We start from the raw sequence: 15,685 nt of genomic DNA, 5'->3' as shown, positions 1-15,685 counted from the left end.
GGTATTGACTACTTTCCAAGTGTACTTTCTGGAGCAAAATTGCTTGATGTTACGGAAGTCGTTTCACAGATTCTTTAACCAATAAGACACTGCTCTTTAATGAGGTTAAGTTTTACTCCCTTATTTATATGTTCATCTACTATAGTTATTTCATTTGCTTATAAATATCGAAGTCTTTACTGTTAAGTCAGATTGTTTTTAAAGGGTATCCATATTAAGTAGAAAGCCAAATGCCCTTTATCCTACACACTTCATATACTTGAAGTTTTGAACCTAAGGGAACTTTATTAGAAGATGATTGTTTCATGCACTTGATGGTGCTGGAGTGCAAAACATCATGCTGTTCAAGGGGTAATTAAACCGAGTGGATTTGAGCTTCAAAAACTCGAAAACACGTTCAACTGAACTTAATAAAATCAGACCTAATCTCTAATAATGTGGCTAGTAGCCCTTATTTAGTTGAAACATCCTAACTTGGTTAATAAGTATTTACCAATAATAATAAACTAATATTGAAAAACGACACTAAATCCCCGACCATTGTATCATTACTCTTGCCCCAAAAAACACCTTGTCCTCAAGGTGTCGTGCCTAGCGTAATTCCAGGATCCTATATCTTTCCTTCTTTCGTATATCGGTGGGTATGACTGGAAGACCCCAAAACAGCCCCAAAAACATGTCCAAAACCATTCCAAGGCTGCTCAGAAAGGACGCGATGCCTCCAATTCATAACACGTCTTTTTAGTTTCACATAACTTGGTGCAACAATAAACTCATATGGAAGGTCAGATTTTGGAACGATATGTTGTATGTCTCTAAGTCCATAATCAGCTGTCTGTTTCTCGACCATTTTGAGTAGAGAAAAGGAATTGTTAATTGGATAAAACTTCATGTTGTATAAATGTCATACGAGCATGAGTGAAAGGCCATCCTTTCCTATTAGTTGTTCATGGCCCTGATGTGCGGTGCCACCCTACTCACCATTTCTTTCAACTCATCTTCATTCTTCATTCCACTTAAGACCTGTTACTTTGGAAGTCCAAACTCCTGGGGCTGTATTGAAGTTGTGGTTTACATGGGAATGGTCGGCTCACACTGTGGCATAGGCTGCTTTAACTTTTCTTGATTTGTTAATAAAGGAGTTCGACAAGTTTTTTATCAATAGCTATTAGACCCCTACACATCTCAATATTCTGTCATGCCACCACTTTACTCGGCTGAATTTCCTCCCATATACTTATCATTGCTTGATCAATACTATCCAGCATGCATAATTAGCCCCACGGTAGTGCTGTAAGTCAGCATCAACATGAACAATTGTCCGTGAGACCATACTAATGGCTCTAATACCAATATACAAGGACACAAGCTCTGATTTCAAGTAGAAAACAGTGATTAACACGAAGTAGTTGACAGTGACTCCAGAACAAGTTCAACCGAACAATAAAATCAGACTTGATCTCTGATGTGACTGGCAACCCTTATTTAACCTAGACATGGTGAACAAGTAGTTACCAATCATAATAAACTAAAATTAAAAAACGATACTGAAACCTCTAGACTATAGCATCTTGTCAAGTTGCATAATACCCAACTCAGACTCAAACCAATTACCAAATTCAAACATATACATGACACTCATTTTGTCATGTTTATAATTTATGGAGATCTTTTACATTAACTTATAAGATAAAATAGGGTAAATTCAAAACTAATCTTATTCATCGTCAATATCAATATGAAGAATCATGACCCATATTTAATTGATTAGAGAGTACTAGCCTTTTTATCGAAACAAAACAGAATTAATATTCAGTTGCACCAACACGGCGACAAATCTAAAACATTTAACTACCATCCATAAATAAACTTAATAATAATAAATAGATAAAATCTAAAGCATTTAACAACTTTTAAACATATTTCTTTCCAAATTAATAAAAACTGATAATAGCAACTAAGTACCATTAAATTATGTATGTAATATATTAAAAACCAAATTACAAACATTAAATTATGTAATATAAATTAACTACCATTAATTACCATTAAATTATGTAATTAACTCCATAAGTTTTCACGTTCTTATAAAACCAACACATATTTCAATCTCCCATAATTCTATTAGGTTTCGAGTGGCTAGCTATCTACTATTTCGAGATCAAAGAAATGAAGACACTAAAGTTGTATTCGCTTATCCTTATGGGCATGCTGGTTGCAACCATGAATTTCCATGGATCATCCGCAAAACAGCTTTTTGTGGGCAATACCTTAGGTTGGACCGTACCAAGTGTTTTCTTCTACTATAACGTATGGGCATCGAACCAAGATTTTCGAGTTAATGATTTTCTCTACTTTAGATTTACCAGTGGGAATCACACGGTCGCAGAAGTAACAAAAGAAGCTTATGAGCAATGTGATGGAGCTAATCCTATTCAAATGTACACCAATGGGCCTGCTAGTGTTAAATTAAGCCCTGGTGTCCATTACTACATGTGTACCATAGGCGACCATTGCACCTTGGGTATGAAGTTTTCTGCCAATGTTAACCCGTAGGTTATCAACTCCTCTCGTAGTTAATCTCTTTGACTTTGTATAAAGATAATGAATTGAATAAAATGATGTTATATTTTATTTGCATGATGGTACTTGTTCATATTTTTTGGGGATCTAAAGGTAGATAGAATAAATAATAAGTTATTTATAAAAACACATATAAAAAGTTAACTTACTGTATATTTCTCATGCTTTCGTGAGGCCCTTTTCGGCTAAATCCATCCAACTGCTTCTCAAATTCACATTCGAGGAATGCTTACAAACAAATTGTTACAGAAACATGTGGCATGTAATGTGAATCAATCAACAAAGAGAGAGAAGAAAAAGAAAAAAACGACTTGATTTAATTGGTTGAAGATTTGTTTTTAAACTTTTATTTGTAAGTTGTTTGGCAAAAAATTGACAACTAATACATCCTTACATATTTGCTATTTGTTCTCAATGGAATCAAAGTATCAAACCCAGAATCTAGTGGTTGATGGGTATAACCTGCAGTCTATTGGTGTGTAAATTAAACGATCACAATTGTATTTTGTTTCATGTTTATATATTTTTTGACTAATAGATAGCATTACTGAATAAAAGTTTTACAGTATGATATAAGAGAAGAGAGTCAATTATACAAAAGAGAGATATTATAATATTTAGAGCCCATTGAATAAGTTTTGTCAAATAAGTTCTGAATATATAAGCATCAAATTCTAATTCATGGATTCCATTGAACTAAATTTACATTTTTTGCAATTCAACTTGACTTAGGCCCCGAGGTCTACGTCGAATTTTTGAAATGAATGATAAGAAAAAACACTTGACCCATAGAACTTGACTTAAAAACTAAAATAAAATGACTGGTCTTGGATGAATATCCAGAAAGCCATCAGTTTCTTACCTCATGGTAGTTCACATATTTGCAGAAGACTTAATAATCTACTTTTCATAAACTAAAGAAAAATAATCATAATTAGGAATTTTTTTTTTTTTTTCAAGTGTAAACTCTTACCAGATATATTTTGAAGATTCAAATCTAATGATGTTACCAGAGCAAACTTGTAGACGTTTTACCTTTGCTGAGATTAAAGTTGCAACTGAAAATTTCCATGACACATTAGTTATTGGCTATGGGGGATTCGGGAAGGTATATAGATGTCGTAGCAAGGAGATCGGGTTGGCAAGTGAAATTGCAATCAAGCGGTTGGATTCCAAGTCCAGCCAAGGAGCCGGTGAATTTGAAGCTGAAGTTGAGGTACTTTCTAAGCTGCGACATGGTAATCTAGTGCCGCTCATTGGTTATTGCAACGAAGGTGAAGAGATGATTCTGGCTTATGAATTTATGCCTAATGGAACCCTTGATGATCATCTCCACAAAGACAACCGTACAGATATATCTTGGTTACAAAGACTAAAGATTTGTATAGGCGCGGCTCGTGGATTAGATTACCTCCACACAGGTACAGCAACTCGATATGGGGTCATACATCGTGATGTGAAGACCTCCAATATTTTGTTGGATGCAAACTTTGATGCGAAAATTGCAGACTTTGGATTGGCTAAAGTTGGCCCAATAAATCAGACAAGAACTTTCGTGAGCACTGGACTCAAAGGGACATTTGGGTATATGGATCCATGTTATTCCAATAGCGGTAAACTGACAAGAAAATCTGATGTTTATGCTTTTGGTGTTGTACTGTTTGAGGTTCTGTGCGGGAAGAAAGCCGTCGATCCAACCCTGGATGAAGAGCAATGGAGTTTAGCAGTTTGGGCTCAAGATAAAATTAAAAAAGGAAAACTAAGCCAACTTATCGATTCTAGGCTGGTGGGACAGATCTCAAAAAGATGCTCGAAAGATTTTATAAGCATAGCAGGACAGTGTTTACATAATCAACCAAAAATCCGTCCAACGATGTCTGAGGTTGTGGTCAAGCTTGAGTCGATTATGTCAAAACAAAGAAAGGTGAAGGAGGATTAATTGACAAGGTAAGAGTTTTTCACACAGGCAAACCTAACATGGTGGCAGCTCCATTTTCATAGAAAGGTATTAGGATATTTAACAACAGAAGTCCAAGAAATTTCATGTATGCTGAATTGAAAAAGGCAACAAACAATTTACAGCACAAAGAGTATTCCAGATCATTGCTTGAAACCATTTACAAAGGATGGGTCCATGAAAATACATATGCCCCAGAAGAAAGTGGTGATGGTTTGGAGATTTATGTTAAGATGGCATGGACCAGAGAATGGGAGGTACTTGCAATCAGACACGGTATATCTATTTAAAACCGATCATGTGGAACTAGATGTATGAACCTCGTACAATATTGATGTTTAATTTTCATTATATTATACTGTAGTTTACTTGACATCTATCACCTGCAGGTAGATTTCAAAGTAGAAGAGTTCATTAATCAGAATCTTGTCAACCTGTTGGGATATCATCAAAGTGTTGGTAATCGTATATATCTCGTCTATGAGCTAAATCCAGATGCTGGTTTAGACAAACTTCTTTTTAGAGGTAATAATATTTTTTTTCTTTTAACTCTGCTGAGAAGTCATTCTACTCCACATGTAAGCTGGTTGGTTTTCAGAACTTAAATCATTAAATTAGCGTATATGCAGAGATACGAACCTCTCCTCTTTCTTGGGTTGCCCGGTTGAAGATAGCTATAGGGGCCGCACACCTGTCTTTCTTGCATCGGAGAAAGCGATTGTCGTATAAACAGTTTAAGACTGCTGTTATATTGGTGGACAAGGTAAATTAGACTATCCTTAAGTTATTGCATTATGCAACTACTTCAATTATGAAGTGCGTCGTTTCTTGTTTATTTCAGAATGTTAATGCCCGGCTTTCGAATTATGAAGTGGGGTACTTCTGTACATTTGAAAATTCAGACTTCACTGATAGATGTTACGCTTCGCCAGAGTGGCAGTGTTCAACGTATGTGGCAGTGTGGTGCTACTGAAGTCATTTCGAGCGGACCTGGTATGTTTTGTTTTAAAAGTTCCAATTGTTTTATCATATATAAAGACGTGACTTCACTCATTTTCATAATTTGACATGATACACCAATTCATAACACGGTCTTTGTGATAATGCTTTTGGAGTGATAATGCTGTAAATACTTACAGGGATGAAGGCATTTGATGAGTACATATCAAATTTGATAGAATGGGCTACTCCATTACTAACACATATATAAGGCGAATTTGGGAAAGATTATCGACCCACAACTTCGACAGGAAGAAAAACCTCCAAAAGGAGCGTTCAAGTTCGCTTTACTTGTTTCAAACTGTCTTTGTCCTGATCCAATTAAGCGTCCTTTCATGGAAGAAATCGTAAGGGTTTTGGATGAGTAGTGCTATGGAATATATACAGGGTCCAAATATTCCTTTAGCTTATAAATCCGTTTTGAACTACCATTACTTTTTTTCTATCCTTAAGCTTATAAATAGGTGGTTGTAGTTAATTTTCATGTAGCCTAGCTTTTACATTTTGTGAGAAGCAGTAGTAATTTCCTTTTCCTAACTCTCGTTAAAATTTTCATCATATTTACTTACATATACTGAGTGTGTCTTGTGTGTGAGTAAGGGCCCGTGACTCCAACAATATTTAAAAATGTCGCCATGTAGAAAAAAGATGATTTTAATATTGGAGGATGATGGATGGAAGCGTTAAATTGGATTAAGGGTGCAAAGAAAGTAAGGTGACATGGTTCTGAGGCTAAAAAGTCTTGAAAAAGGACGCATCCTGCAAAAAGTGTTAACACACAGGGGCCATTTTCGCATATCTCTTAAACATTGAAATAGTTAATATAGTTGAAAATTAAAGGACTGGTGGTTATACACCTTCACGTTATCTCTTACTTCCCAATCTTTTGGATTTACATTACAAGCGCCAAAACAAACTCCAATGAAACAATAAAACGTTAAGTCTTGACACAACATATGTCCACGGCAATGTCTTCAACTACTACCACTTCCGCTACGGCGGCGAGTACTTATCTCGTCCGACCACACGTGGTAGTGGTCGGGACAAGTTTCTCTAGCAATTATAGCATCAGTTTTACAAAAAAACAGAATGCTAGACTGATGGTCAGGAGTTCGGCTGATGGTTCACCGGCATCGCCAGAATTAGGGACAGCAACAGAGGTTGAAGAGTCGACAGAGGAGGGTCAAATTGAAGTACCAAAGGGACCGCCTTCTTTGATTTCTGCTCTTAATGTCGAAAAAGCTCTTCGTGGAATTGGTACTCTTTTTAGATAACTTTCTATGAATTTCTGCTTTTTGTGAGATATGAATGAAAATTTTAGTTTTGAGAAATGTTGGCAGATGATGGATTGAGTTTCTATTTAGTGTGCAGCCATTGTAGATGTAGATTATTATGGTATACTTGGACTAAAAAGAGGATGTCCATATGACCAGGTTAGTTTATCTAATCTTATCTTATATAAGTACATGCTACACTTTATAACCACTTGTGTATTATTCATTACATTCTGGGGCACTAATCCTGTCGGCTTAAGGTTTTTTTTGGTCTTAAATGATATCAAATTTGGGGGCCTACTGCCCTAAAGTAAAGAAAGAAGGAACAAAAACGGGTAGCTCAATTTATGTTATTGTAATGCAAACTATATAATGATACCGAGCCCATAGTCCAAATAATAAGCTTAATTACTATACAAAAGATTGAGGCCTTCAAGTTTTGCGGGCCTAAAGCAATTGCTCCCACTTATAACTTTAAAGCCGGCTGTAATCCCTATGTTTATATCTCTTCATTATTAAATACTTTCCAAACTCAATTTAATCAATGTTTTTGTTGCGGTTAGGTTAAAGGTGCGTATGATCAAAAGCTTGAAGAACTAATGAACCAAGGATTGGAACAAGAGGAGCTATCCAAGCAGCTTGATCTCTTGAAAGTATGTATTTGAGTATATTTAGACAAAGAGTTTGATAACATATTGTTTGGTTTATGTTTCCTGTTTCTCATTTCAGGAAGCATATACAATATTGTCGTCGGTTGAAGACAGAAGGTTGTATGATTGGAGCTTGGCAAGGAGCGCAAACCCAGATCGATATGCTTGGCCTTTCGAAGTTGACATCACCCAAACTGTTGATTCGCCAGATACTCCTCCACCCCAGGTACTAACATATAACTTCATGTATTGTTTATCAGAACACAATTGTGGCAGTGTATGAAAGGTTTAACATTAGTTGTGAGACATATGATGTGTTGCATTGGTGATGGGTTGTAACGGGTTAGGTTCACAATGGGTTGGCTTTTGAAACTGTATCAAACGGGTCATTCCTCTGATTTTGGTGGTGAACTTGTTGGGCATAATTTCTTCGGGTCATCTTTAACACAGACTAAATTTTCACATACCATACACTTTCTTCATCTCCCAACTGGCCAACTTTGATCTATCTTATCCCACCATTGTAGCCTCACCTACTTATCGCATTTCCAGAGTTGCGGTTGTCTCAAATCTTTGTTTTTATGTTATGTTGGAGGTTTGCAGATTCATCTATTCTTCGTTGTAAAATCAAATACCCTTGGTTTAACTATCTACTTAGACTGGTATAGGATTGAAATCCTAGATTCAACATTTGACTTTTGTTGACCAAAATTATGTCCCCAAATTCCAACTTTCTGATTTTCTCTGGTCAAGTTTTTGGTCAAATAACCAATTGGACTCATTCACTACTTAACATATGGTTGAAATTGCTCATCTACATTTCACAATCGCTTCATATTCTTGATGCAAAGTACACCAACAATGATCGTTTGCTAGAAGTCCTTTACGTCACTTTTGTCATACTCGAAGCCTATGAATCCTATATATTTTATAAGCTTTATGGTTGAAGACCCTTGAGAACTGGCGATTTGTGCTTAATTGGTTATATTGGTCATAATAATACAGGAGCCTGAAGATGTGCAACCAACAAGATTTACCGGATATTTTCTGCTCACTTGGATAATCCTATCAATCGCTTTGTCTGTTGCCTTTAATCGCTAGCTTTGTTTTTCTTATTTATCGTATAAATTTGGGAAATAATGTATCTGCTCACATATAATTTGGCATCACTCTTATTCTTGTTTATTTGTTTATTCTATACCTGGCAATGCATACCCATATCAACTAAATTCGGTTTTATTGGGTAATTTATTCTATTGAATGGGTATAATTGGGCATATAAAAGTTTAACTGAGCGGGTTTTAGTTATTTTGTTGGCATATCAGAAAGCTTTTTCTCTGGTTTCGAAATTAAAGAGAGAAGAGTGGAGAAGCTTTGATTAGTACATACAGGCTTTGAAGTGATTATTTTGATTTGGGATGGAGATATCTACCAAAGTGATTTGTATGTCTGTCTAAATTACCTTTGTTATATATCAAAACTTTAAATAATTAAAAAATATATATCAATAAAATATCGATCAACATATACTCCATTAATACTACTTCATTAGAAAATATAAATATTCTAACGTTTGCATATTTTTACTCCATTGACTTGTAAATTTGAGGTGTATAAATGTGAAGGTAATTTAGGTTACATGATTTAATGAAATTTAATCTATTTTGACCTGTCGAATTAAACGTGCTAGTAACTAATTAATTTAGTTAGATGAAATAGCTTAATACTAGTTTGACAATTTGGTAATGTGTTATATGCTAGACGAGACTATGTGGTCGTGTTGATATACTTCGTGATGTGAGACGACTTATAATTTGACTACATTTAACTTACAATTAAATGTAACTAAATGTAAATGACTTTCATGAATTAATGAGAATTCTTGAGCGTTTTGTCGAGGCTTACCATAATTTGAAGTTTGTTTGTCATTATGGGTTCGTAATGTACAAAATCGAGCTTTAAATTTATAAATTAGAATTACCTAAAAACTCACTACTACGCACTATCAGACAGTGGACCCGACCGCTTGTAATATAGCTAAGAGGTAAGACCGTGCTCGTTCTCAGGGATTGGATTGACTAGTTGTTTGATGAAATGGTTTGGAAAACGGGTGTTGCTTTAAAAATCCTTTTGACAATAAAATTAAAATGAATTTGAAAGACAAATTGCATAAAAATAAACAAGAACTTCAAACAATAATAATAAAAGTCATCCACCTTGAATTCACTTGACCTCAAATGTGATTGCATTTAATTAAGACCAAATTCGTTTGAGTTTAAAGATAATTGTGACAAGATTAAGGTGCTCACGTGGTACCACCAACCGTGAACAAATTATCGAATCACCCAATTTGCTAGTTGAATTACCCAAGCCGATACCACCTAAGCAAAGACAACTTTACCAACAATTAGTTTTATTGAATATCGAATTATCCATTGCACCTATGTAAAAATAACGTGGTACCACCAACCGTCATAAATTACGTTGATAAAGTTACTCTTGAATTATAATGATATTCACTATCATACCATGAACTAGTGATAATTACTCATAGACAAGCAACCGTTTTAAAATCACGTATACATTCTACTGGTACCACCAACGAAGAATTCATATGCAACCAATATCATAATAATTATTGAAAAGAATTAAATCATCAAGATCACTGAACAACGATAATTAAATAAACCCTTTTGAATTAAAAATATTGCAATCACATCATTCGTCTAGTTTTATCAAGGTGGATAATTAAACATTTAGCCACTCATGATCAATTCAAAAAAAATGATTAAAGTTAAAGAGAAACATGATGTACCAATCGTTTGAAAAATTAAAATTGCAAGACAATAAAAGTAGATACGATCGAGATGGGTGCTCGTGAATCTTCAATGAATCCGCCTAAGAAAAACTTGCTTGGAGATTGAAGAACCCTTGTAGAACAGCTCCTAAAAAGCTTTTAGATAGGTTGGAAAAATAGGGTTTGTTTTTCTATTTATACTCCCAAAATTCTGATGCAAATTCGTCCAGAAACCCTTCAACCCCGTGCACCCCACTGCGCCCGTGCACCCACTGCGGCGCAGTGGGGTTTTGCCTTCCCTCACTGCGGCGCAGTGACCTGGGTTTGACTTTGACTTTCATGTGACTGCGGCGCAGTGGCTATGGTAACCCCCACTGCGGCGCAGTCCAATTCCACGTACTAAATTCTTCTTCCATTGACTGCGGCGCAGTCATCCTTTGCAACCCCCACTGCGGCGCAGTGGGGTAATTTCACTTTGAGGCCGTGGATATGGACTGCGGCGCAGTGGGCTAGGTACATCCCCACTTCGCCATCTTTTCCACTTGAAACAACTCTCAATATCATAAATCAACTTCAAGGCCGGTAATTCTTCCGAAAATGTACCAAATGAACGCGTAACCTGATTAGAGCCTGAAAACACTAATAAACACCATAAACGCGCCAAATGCACATAAAATCGACCTAAAATACTTAAATAAATGGCCAATAATGATGTGGGCGATGGGTATAAATTGGTCACATCAGTTCGTTTTAGCGTTTAAATGGTTAATTTTTAGCTATTGGTCGAAATTAGTGGAGCGAGAGCCCACCCTATTGTAACCTAGGCCGACCCCCACCCACACACACTCACTCACTCATTTCCTTACTTCATCTCATTCTCACACGCATCTCTCTCTCACCTCTCATTATTCTTCATCTTTTTCTCCTAACTACCAATAATGATCCATCATAAGATCTCACTAAAATCCTTGAAGACCTATAATAAAAAGTCAAAAATTTAATGTTCTCATTTGGTTTTAATTTAATGTTTAAAACTTTGTAACTTGACCTTTCAAGTTAAAAATTAGTGATTATGTAATATTTGAGAGTAAAAAAACAAATATGAAGTCACGTTTATTTCATGTAATCTTCAACTTTAATCTGACCAATTAAGTTTCATATCATAAATTGCAACCAAGACCCAACTCAGGCGAACCTGAATAATACTTGGATTGGCCAGATGCCAAGTTAAATTGGTTTTCAATCATGTGAGTTTAATGTTAATAATTTCTAGTGGGTTTTCAATGGTTAAAGGCCTCTGGCGTTTGTTTACTTATCTATCCAAGAAAACTCACTCATTACCATATGTCCATATGTAAAATATTTAATTGTTTTGTTTTCTGGAAGCTAGGCCTTTTGTTCTAGTTGATGTTGCACACAAATACAAGAATGGGAACTGTACTTTGTTGATCTGGTGCATCTGAAATGGTCACGGGAACCCGCGTAGGCCTTGTATATCTAACAACGAAAACCTTCTTCATTTACCCTTTTTTTTTACTACATTTAACATATATTCGTATATAATATTCTTGAAATTAAACCCCTTTTGCTTTCTATGAAGATGGGATAATTATTAGATCCATGCATAGTTAATTTACATGTAATGAAAAAAAGGAACCTGCAATTGCTTAGATTGTCATTTAGTTGTTGGATGATATGTTGAAATGGATCTTTGCAAAACCTTGCCTTCATTAATCTCCTATTGATAGATACTATTATATGTTATCACCAAATATGCATGACAAATATATGGGTTGTTTATTAAGATTTGTGAATATATAACATTTAAGCAAATGGGATTCATATGTTATGGTCCTGTCCACAGATGAGTCAAAATGTAACTTTTCTTAATTGGCATGCTCATCAGGTCATCCTATTGATAGATACTACTAACATTGATCTGGTTACTTGTTTAGCATTAATGCTACCTGATTGAACGACAGGAGATGGCTCATAATGACTTATATGTGCCCGTCATGAATTGAACAGTTGGAGATGAGACGTTATGACTTATTTGACAGGTGACATATTAACCAAAAATATGACTCGAGACTCATTTTGACCAAATGATAAACAGCTAAGACAATATACTACCAAATAAGTAACGACCCGGCCATGAGACCTGTTATGGCTTATATGACCTATCCAGAACTATATATATCACTTTTACGACCCTTTTAGACAGACATATATAACTTGATTATGAAACATTCTGACATTAACCAAAAGATCCTAAGAAGCCCACTAGCTACAACCCATTTGACCTGAATGATTATAGCGACCTATTCAACTTTGTATTGTTGAGCTCCTTATACGTTACAAGATCATATATGATCTATAGCAGCTAGAAACATTACTGATCTCCTTATATGCTACACGAACATAACTATGAAGTCTTGTATCATCGTTAGGAACGACAATGGGAATTGATTATCTAATTGCAGCATTTCAAATAACAGCACTAACAGTAGCAGTCTCTCTTTTGAAAGGGTAAGAAATCCTACTTACATTTTTCTATCTATTCATTTAACAATAGAAACACTCTCCTTTTGCCCTTTTCTCATCCATAAACTTATTAGTCACTCTCTTAGGCACTATAGCATTGGAATTAGGAGCACTGGCAAGAGTATTGAGCAAAGGCTGTTTGGCATGGCTAGTAAGAGCATTTGTCCTATTATTGGTAGCCTTATAGTTATAAGAAGTGCTAAAACCACCACTGGATCTACCTAAAGCCTTATTACTTTGATTTTGAAGCTTAGCTAAGGTATAGGTATCTTTAAGTGTCTTAGGTTTAAACATTTTGATTATGCACTTAATTTATGGCTTAAGTCCTTCTATAAACATGCTAATAGAGTATTCTTCGCATATAGTCACCTTATTCAGTAATGAATCGAAAGCATCACAGTAATCATCGAGTTCACCTGTTTGAGTTAGAGCTTTTAAAGCTCCCATGGCATCCTCCACCAGATTCTGACCAAATCTAGCAGTTATTGACCTGGAATATTCCGTCCATTCCATTTGATCCATTGTTAGGCCACTGAAACGCATATAAGCTTGATGCCAGCTCAAAGCATGGCCAGTCATGTGTATTGCAGCATATCGGATTTTACTCGCCGCCGGTGTGTTATCAATTGTGAAGAAATGTTCACATCTATACATCCAGCCTTCCACGTCATCACCTTCAAACTTTGGAAACTCCATTTGTGTAAGGCGATTGTTACTAAATCGATTTACCTCCGCTTGAGCAGTGAATTGTTGTCTTTAAGCTTCCATGGCGGCTACACTCGCTTGAAGCTTTTCCACAGCGGCTGTGAGATCGATAATCGTATCCTGAGCTGCATTTAGTTGTTGAACACGATTAGGTTCAATCGGTTGAGATCTCGTCATTGCTTCACTTTAGAAGAAGAAGATTTGAATCATTGACCGGAATTTCAGCGGGATAAAATGATCGGAGCGCTAATCGGAATCGGAAACCGTCGAGGAACGACGGCTCTAATACCAATTGGTATGATGGAAATCAGAGAGAGAGAATCTAGAGAGAGATTGGGATTAATTTTTGTATATTCATTCCCTTTTTACAACTGATTTGGGATATATATATTTGAATATTCAACCCGACAAGAATAACCGCCCATTATATTTACACTATCACCCCCTCGACTTATTTATTTATTATAATTGTCGTCCAAACTAGTAAAATACGAATTAACATGTAGCAATCCTTCTTTTAGCATGTTTATTCATGGAAAACATTAGTAAGGTGTTTGGGGAAAACATTAGCCGGATTAATTTTTTAATTAACATGTAACAATCCTTCTTTCAGCATATTTATCTTTTATTCTCCGCAGTGACTAATAGGTTTGAAAGTCTTTCAATTTTTCTCCAGTTTCCATTTGGGTTTGTCAAGTTGTGTCGGTTTGGTATATTCTCGGCTTTTTGAGTATAGGTTGAGGTGTCATAAATTTTGTTGAAGTATAGATTATTCAAACTAGTGAAAGTATGATTTGTCAATGCGTTGTAAAGTTCAAATGAAATACCATTTAGGCAGGGTAAAAGTAGTTCACAAAAAAAAAGGAATAAAACAAAAAAACATAAGGAAAAAAAAAGTAGAAAATGAGAAAAAATGAACTTGGACTGTCAATTGATATTTCTTACATTTAAGTCAAGTTATTGTAAGTTGGTATGTTAGTTAAAGCCAACAATGATATGTTATAGTTGTTTAAGTCGTCTTGAATGTAATACACCACAATGGTGTCAGTTTTTATCAGTCTGTTGAGTTGTATTGTCGGGATAACGTTTTATTGGGTTTGTTGGATAAGATGGCAACTAATGACACGGGTTGTGTTGGACTAAATTATGTTTTTAAATTTTGAATTTCTATTTTATTTTATATTTTACAACAATTTTCTCAAATATTCCATATCCCTTATTTTTTAATGACCGTTTCATAACACCACAACACTTTAAAAGTCCTCTTTTGATGGTTGTACCTGGTGCTTACGCCACGTCGGTGGAGATTTGATTCTAGAACAAGCCTATGGTAAAATAGTATGCATCACGACTAGGCGTTGAGTGATTATGCATTATACAACCCAATAGATTGTTAGTTGGAGTGTGATAGTGAGATTTGTTTCGTTTCATTTGAGCGGTGCTTAGTCGTGTTCTATCGAGGCTTGAGAATCATTTGAGTATTGACAAAGATTTCAGTTTTCATTTAAGATTAAAAATGCCTAACCATTCTCAATTGTTTTTCAACTTAATGGTTTAGCTTCTTTTTGTTAATTGTCATGTTTTTCATATTTGTGTACCTAAAGGATAATTAATTTTAAAAGATGGATTTGTTTGAGGGCAAGCAAAGCTTAAGTTAGGGAGGTTTGATAAGTCATAATTAGATATATATTTAACGGTCTAAAAATAATAATATAGATTAGTTTTCTATTAAATAGGCTTACTTTGATATATGTTAAAAGATGGTTTAAAATGGTGATTTAGTGATTTGTTCGAGTACACTCGTGATGATTGTGTGTCATGCTCAGCATGATCAGTTAACACTAAGACTCAAAGAAGATTTGCTTTAGTCATGCACATGGAAAGAAACAAAGAGTTACCATTTTATTAATTGAACAAGGATTGTGAGCTATTTTCTTACTTTGGGCCGTGCTACACTAACCAGCCCAACTCTCGTAGCCCTATTATCTTGGAATGTACATTACAAGTAAAGAAGGCCCATAATTCATTAATCTTATGGTCGATGTCGGTTCGAGAAAAGGAATCCCTCACGTGGGCAAGCAAAAGGTTATATATATTCTTTTATTTGTAATCGTGAGGGGATATCACATATTATATCCGGAGCAATTAATTGGGTGGGGTTTCAAGTTCGACAATC

The 15,685-nt window shown here is 35.3% G+C and overlaps 3 protein-coding genes across 3 annotated transcripts; all 3 read left to right on the top strand.

The window, feature by feature from the left end:
* The first annotated feature begins 3,586 nt into the window (after positions 1 to 3,586).
* On the top strand, positions 3,587 to 6,073 carry LOC122601140 (receptor-like protein kinase FERONIA). Its single transcript, XM_043773909.1, has 5 exons — positions 3,587 to 4,816; positions 4,930 to 5,065; positions 5,170 to 5,303; positions 5,382 to 5,533; positions 5,680 to 6,073. The coding sequence occupies exon 1, from the start codon at positions 3,587 to 3,589 to the stop codon at positions 4,520 to 4,522; it is 936 nt and encodes a 311-aa protein (XP_043629844.1). The 3' UTR covers positions 4,523 to 4,816; positions 4,930 to 5,065; positions 5,170 to 5,303; positions 5,382 to 5,533; positions 5,680 to 6,073.
* Positions 4,627 to 5,750, top strand: LOC122601139 (serine/threonine-protein kinase PBL36-like). Its single transcript, XM_043773908.1, has 5 exons — positions 4,627 to 4,797; positions 4,930 to 5,065; positions 5,170 to 5,303; positions 5,413 to 5,533; positions 5,680 to 5,750. The coding sequence occupies exons 1-5, from the start codon at positions 4,627 to 4,629 to the stop codon at positions 5,748 to 5,750; spliced, it is 633 nt and encodes a 210-aa protein (XP_043629843.1).
* A 345-nt stretch (positions 6,074 to 6,418) lies between the features above and the next one.
* Positions 6,419 to 8,648, top strand: LOC122601543 (NAD(P)H-quinone oxidoreductase subunit U, chloroplastic). The gene is made up of 5 exons (XM_043774298.1): positions 6,419 to 6,796; positions 6,911 to 6,972; positions 7,377 to 7,466; positions 7,543 to 7,689; positions 8,469 to 8,648. The coding sequence occupies exons 1-5, from the start codon at positions 6,496 to 6,498 to the stop codon at positions 8,562 to 8,564; spliced, it is 696 nt and encodes a 231-aa protein (XP_043630233.1). The 5' UTR covers positions 6,419 to 6,495; the 3' UTR covers positions 8,565 to 8,648.
* The last annotated feature ends 7,037 nt before the right edge of the window (positions 8,649 to 15,685 follow it).

Source organism: Erigeron canadensis, chromosome 5 (genome assembly GCF_010389155.1).
Source record: "Erigeron canadensis isolate Cc75 chromosome 5, C_canadensis_v1, whole genome shotgun sequence".
NCBI lineage: Eukaryota > Viridiplantae > Streptophyta > Magnoliopsida > Asterales > Asteraceae > Erigeron > Erigeron canadensis.
Note: the sequence above shows the minus strand (reverse complement) of the source record. Positions and strands in the feature narration are given on the sequence as shown.

Coding starts and splice junctions, on each gene's coding strand:
- LOC122601140 (XM_043773909.1), top strand. CDS start 3,587: ATGTTACCAGAGCAAACTTGTAGACGTTTTACCTTTGCTGAGATTAAA.
- LOC122601139 (XM_043773908.1), top strand. CDS start 4,627: ATGTATGCTGAATTGAAAAAGGCAACAAACAATTTACAGCACAAAGAG. Junction 5,304..5,412: donor CTGTTATATTGGTGGACAAG/GTAAATTAGACT, acceptor CGAATTATGAAG/TGGGGTACTTCTGTACATTT. Junction 5,534..5,679: donor AGTCATTTCGAGCGGACCTG/GTATGTTTTGTT, acceptor AAATACTTACAG/GGATGAAGGCATTTGATGAG.
- LOC122601543 (XM_043774298.1), top strand. CDS start 6,496: ATGTCCACGGCAATGTCTTCAACTACTACCACTTCCGCTACGGCGGCG. Junction 6,973..7,376: donor GAGGATGTCCATATGACCAG/GTTAGTTTATCT, acceptor TGTTGCGGTTAG/GTTAAAGGTGCGTATGATCA. Junction 7,467..7,542: donor AGCAGCTTGATCTCTTGAAA/GTATGTATTTGA, acceptor TTCTCATTTCAG/GAAGCATATACAATATTGTC.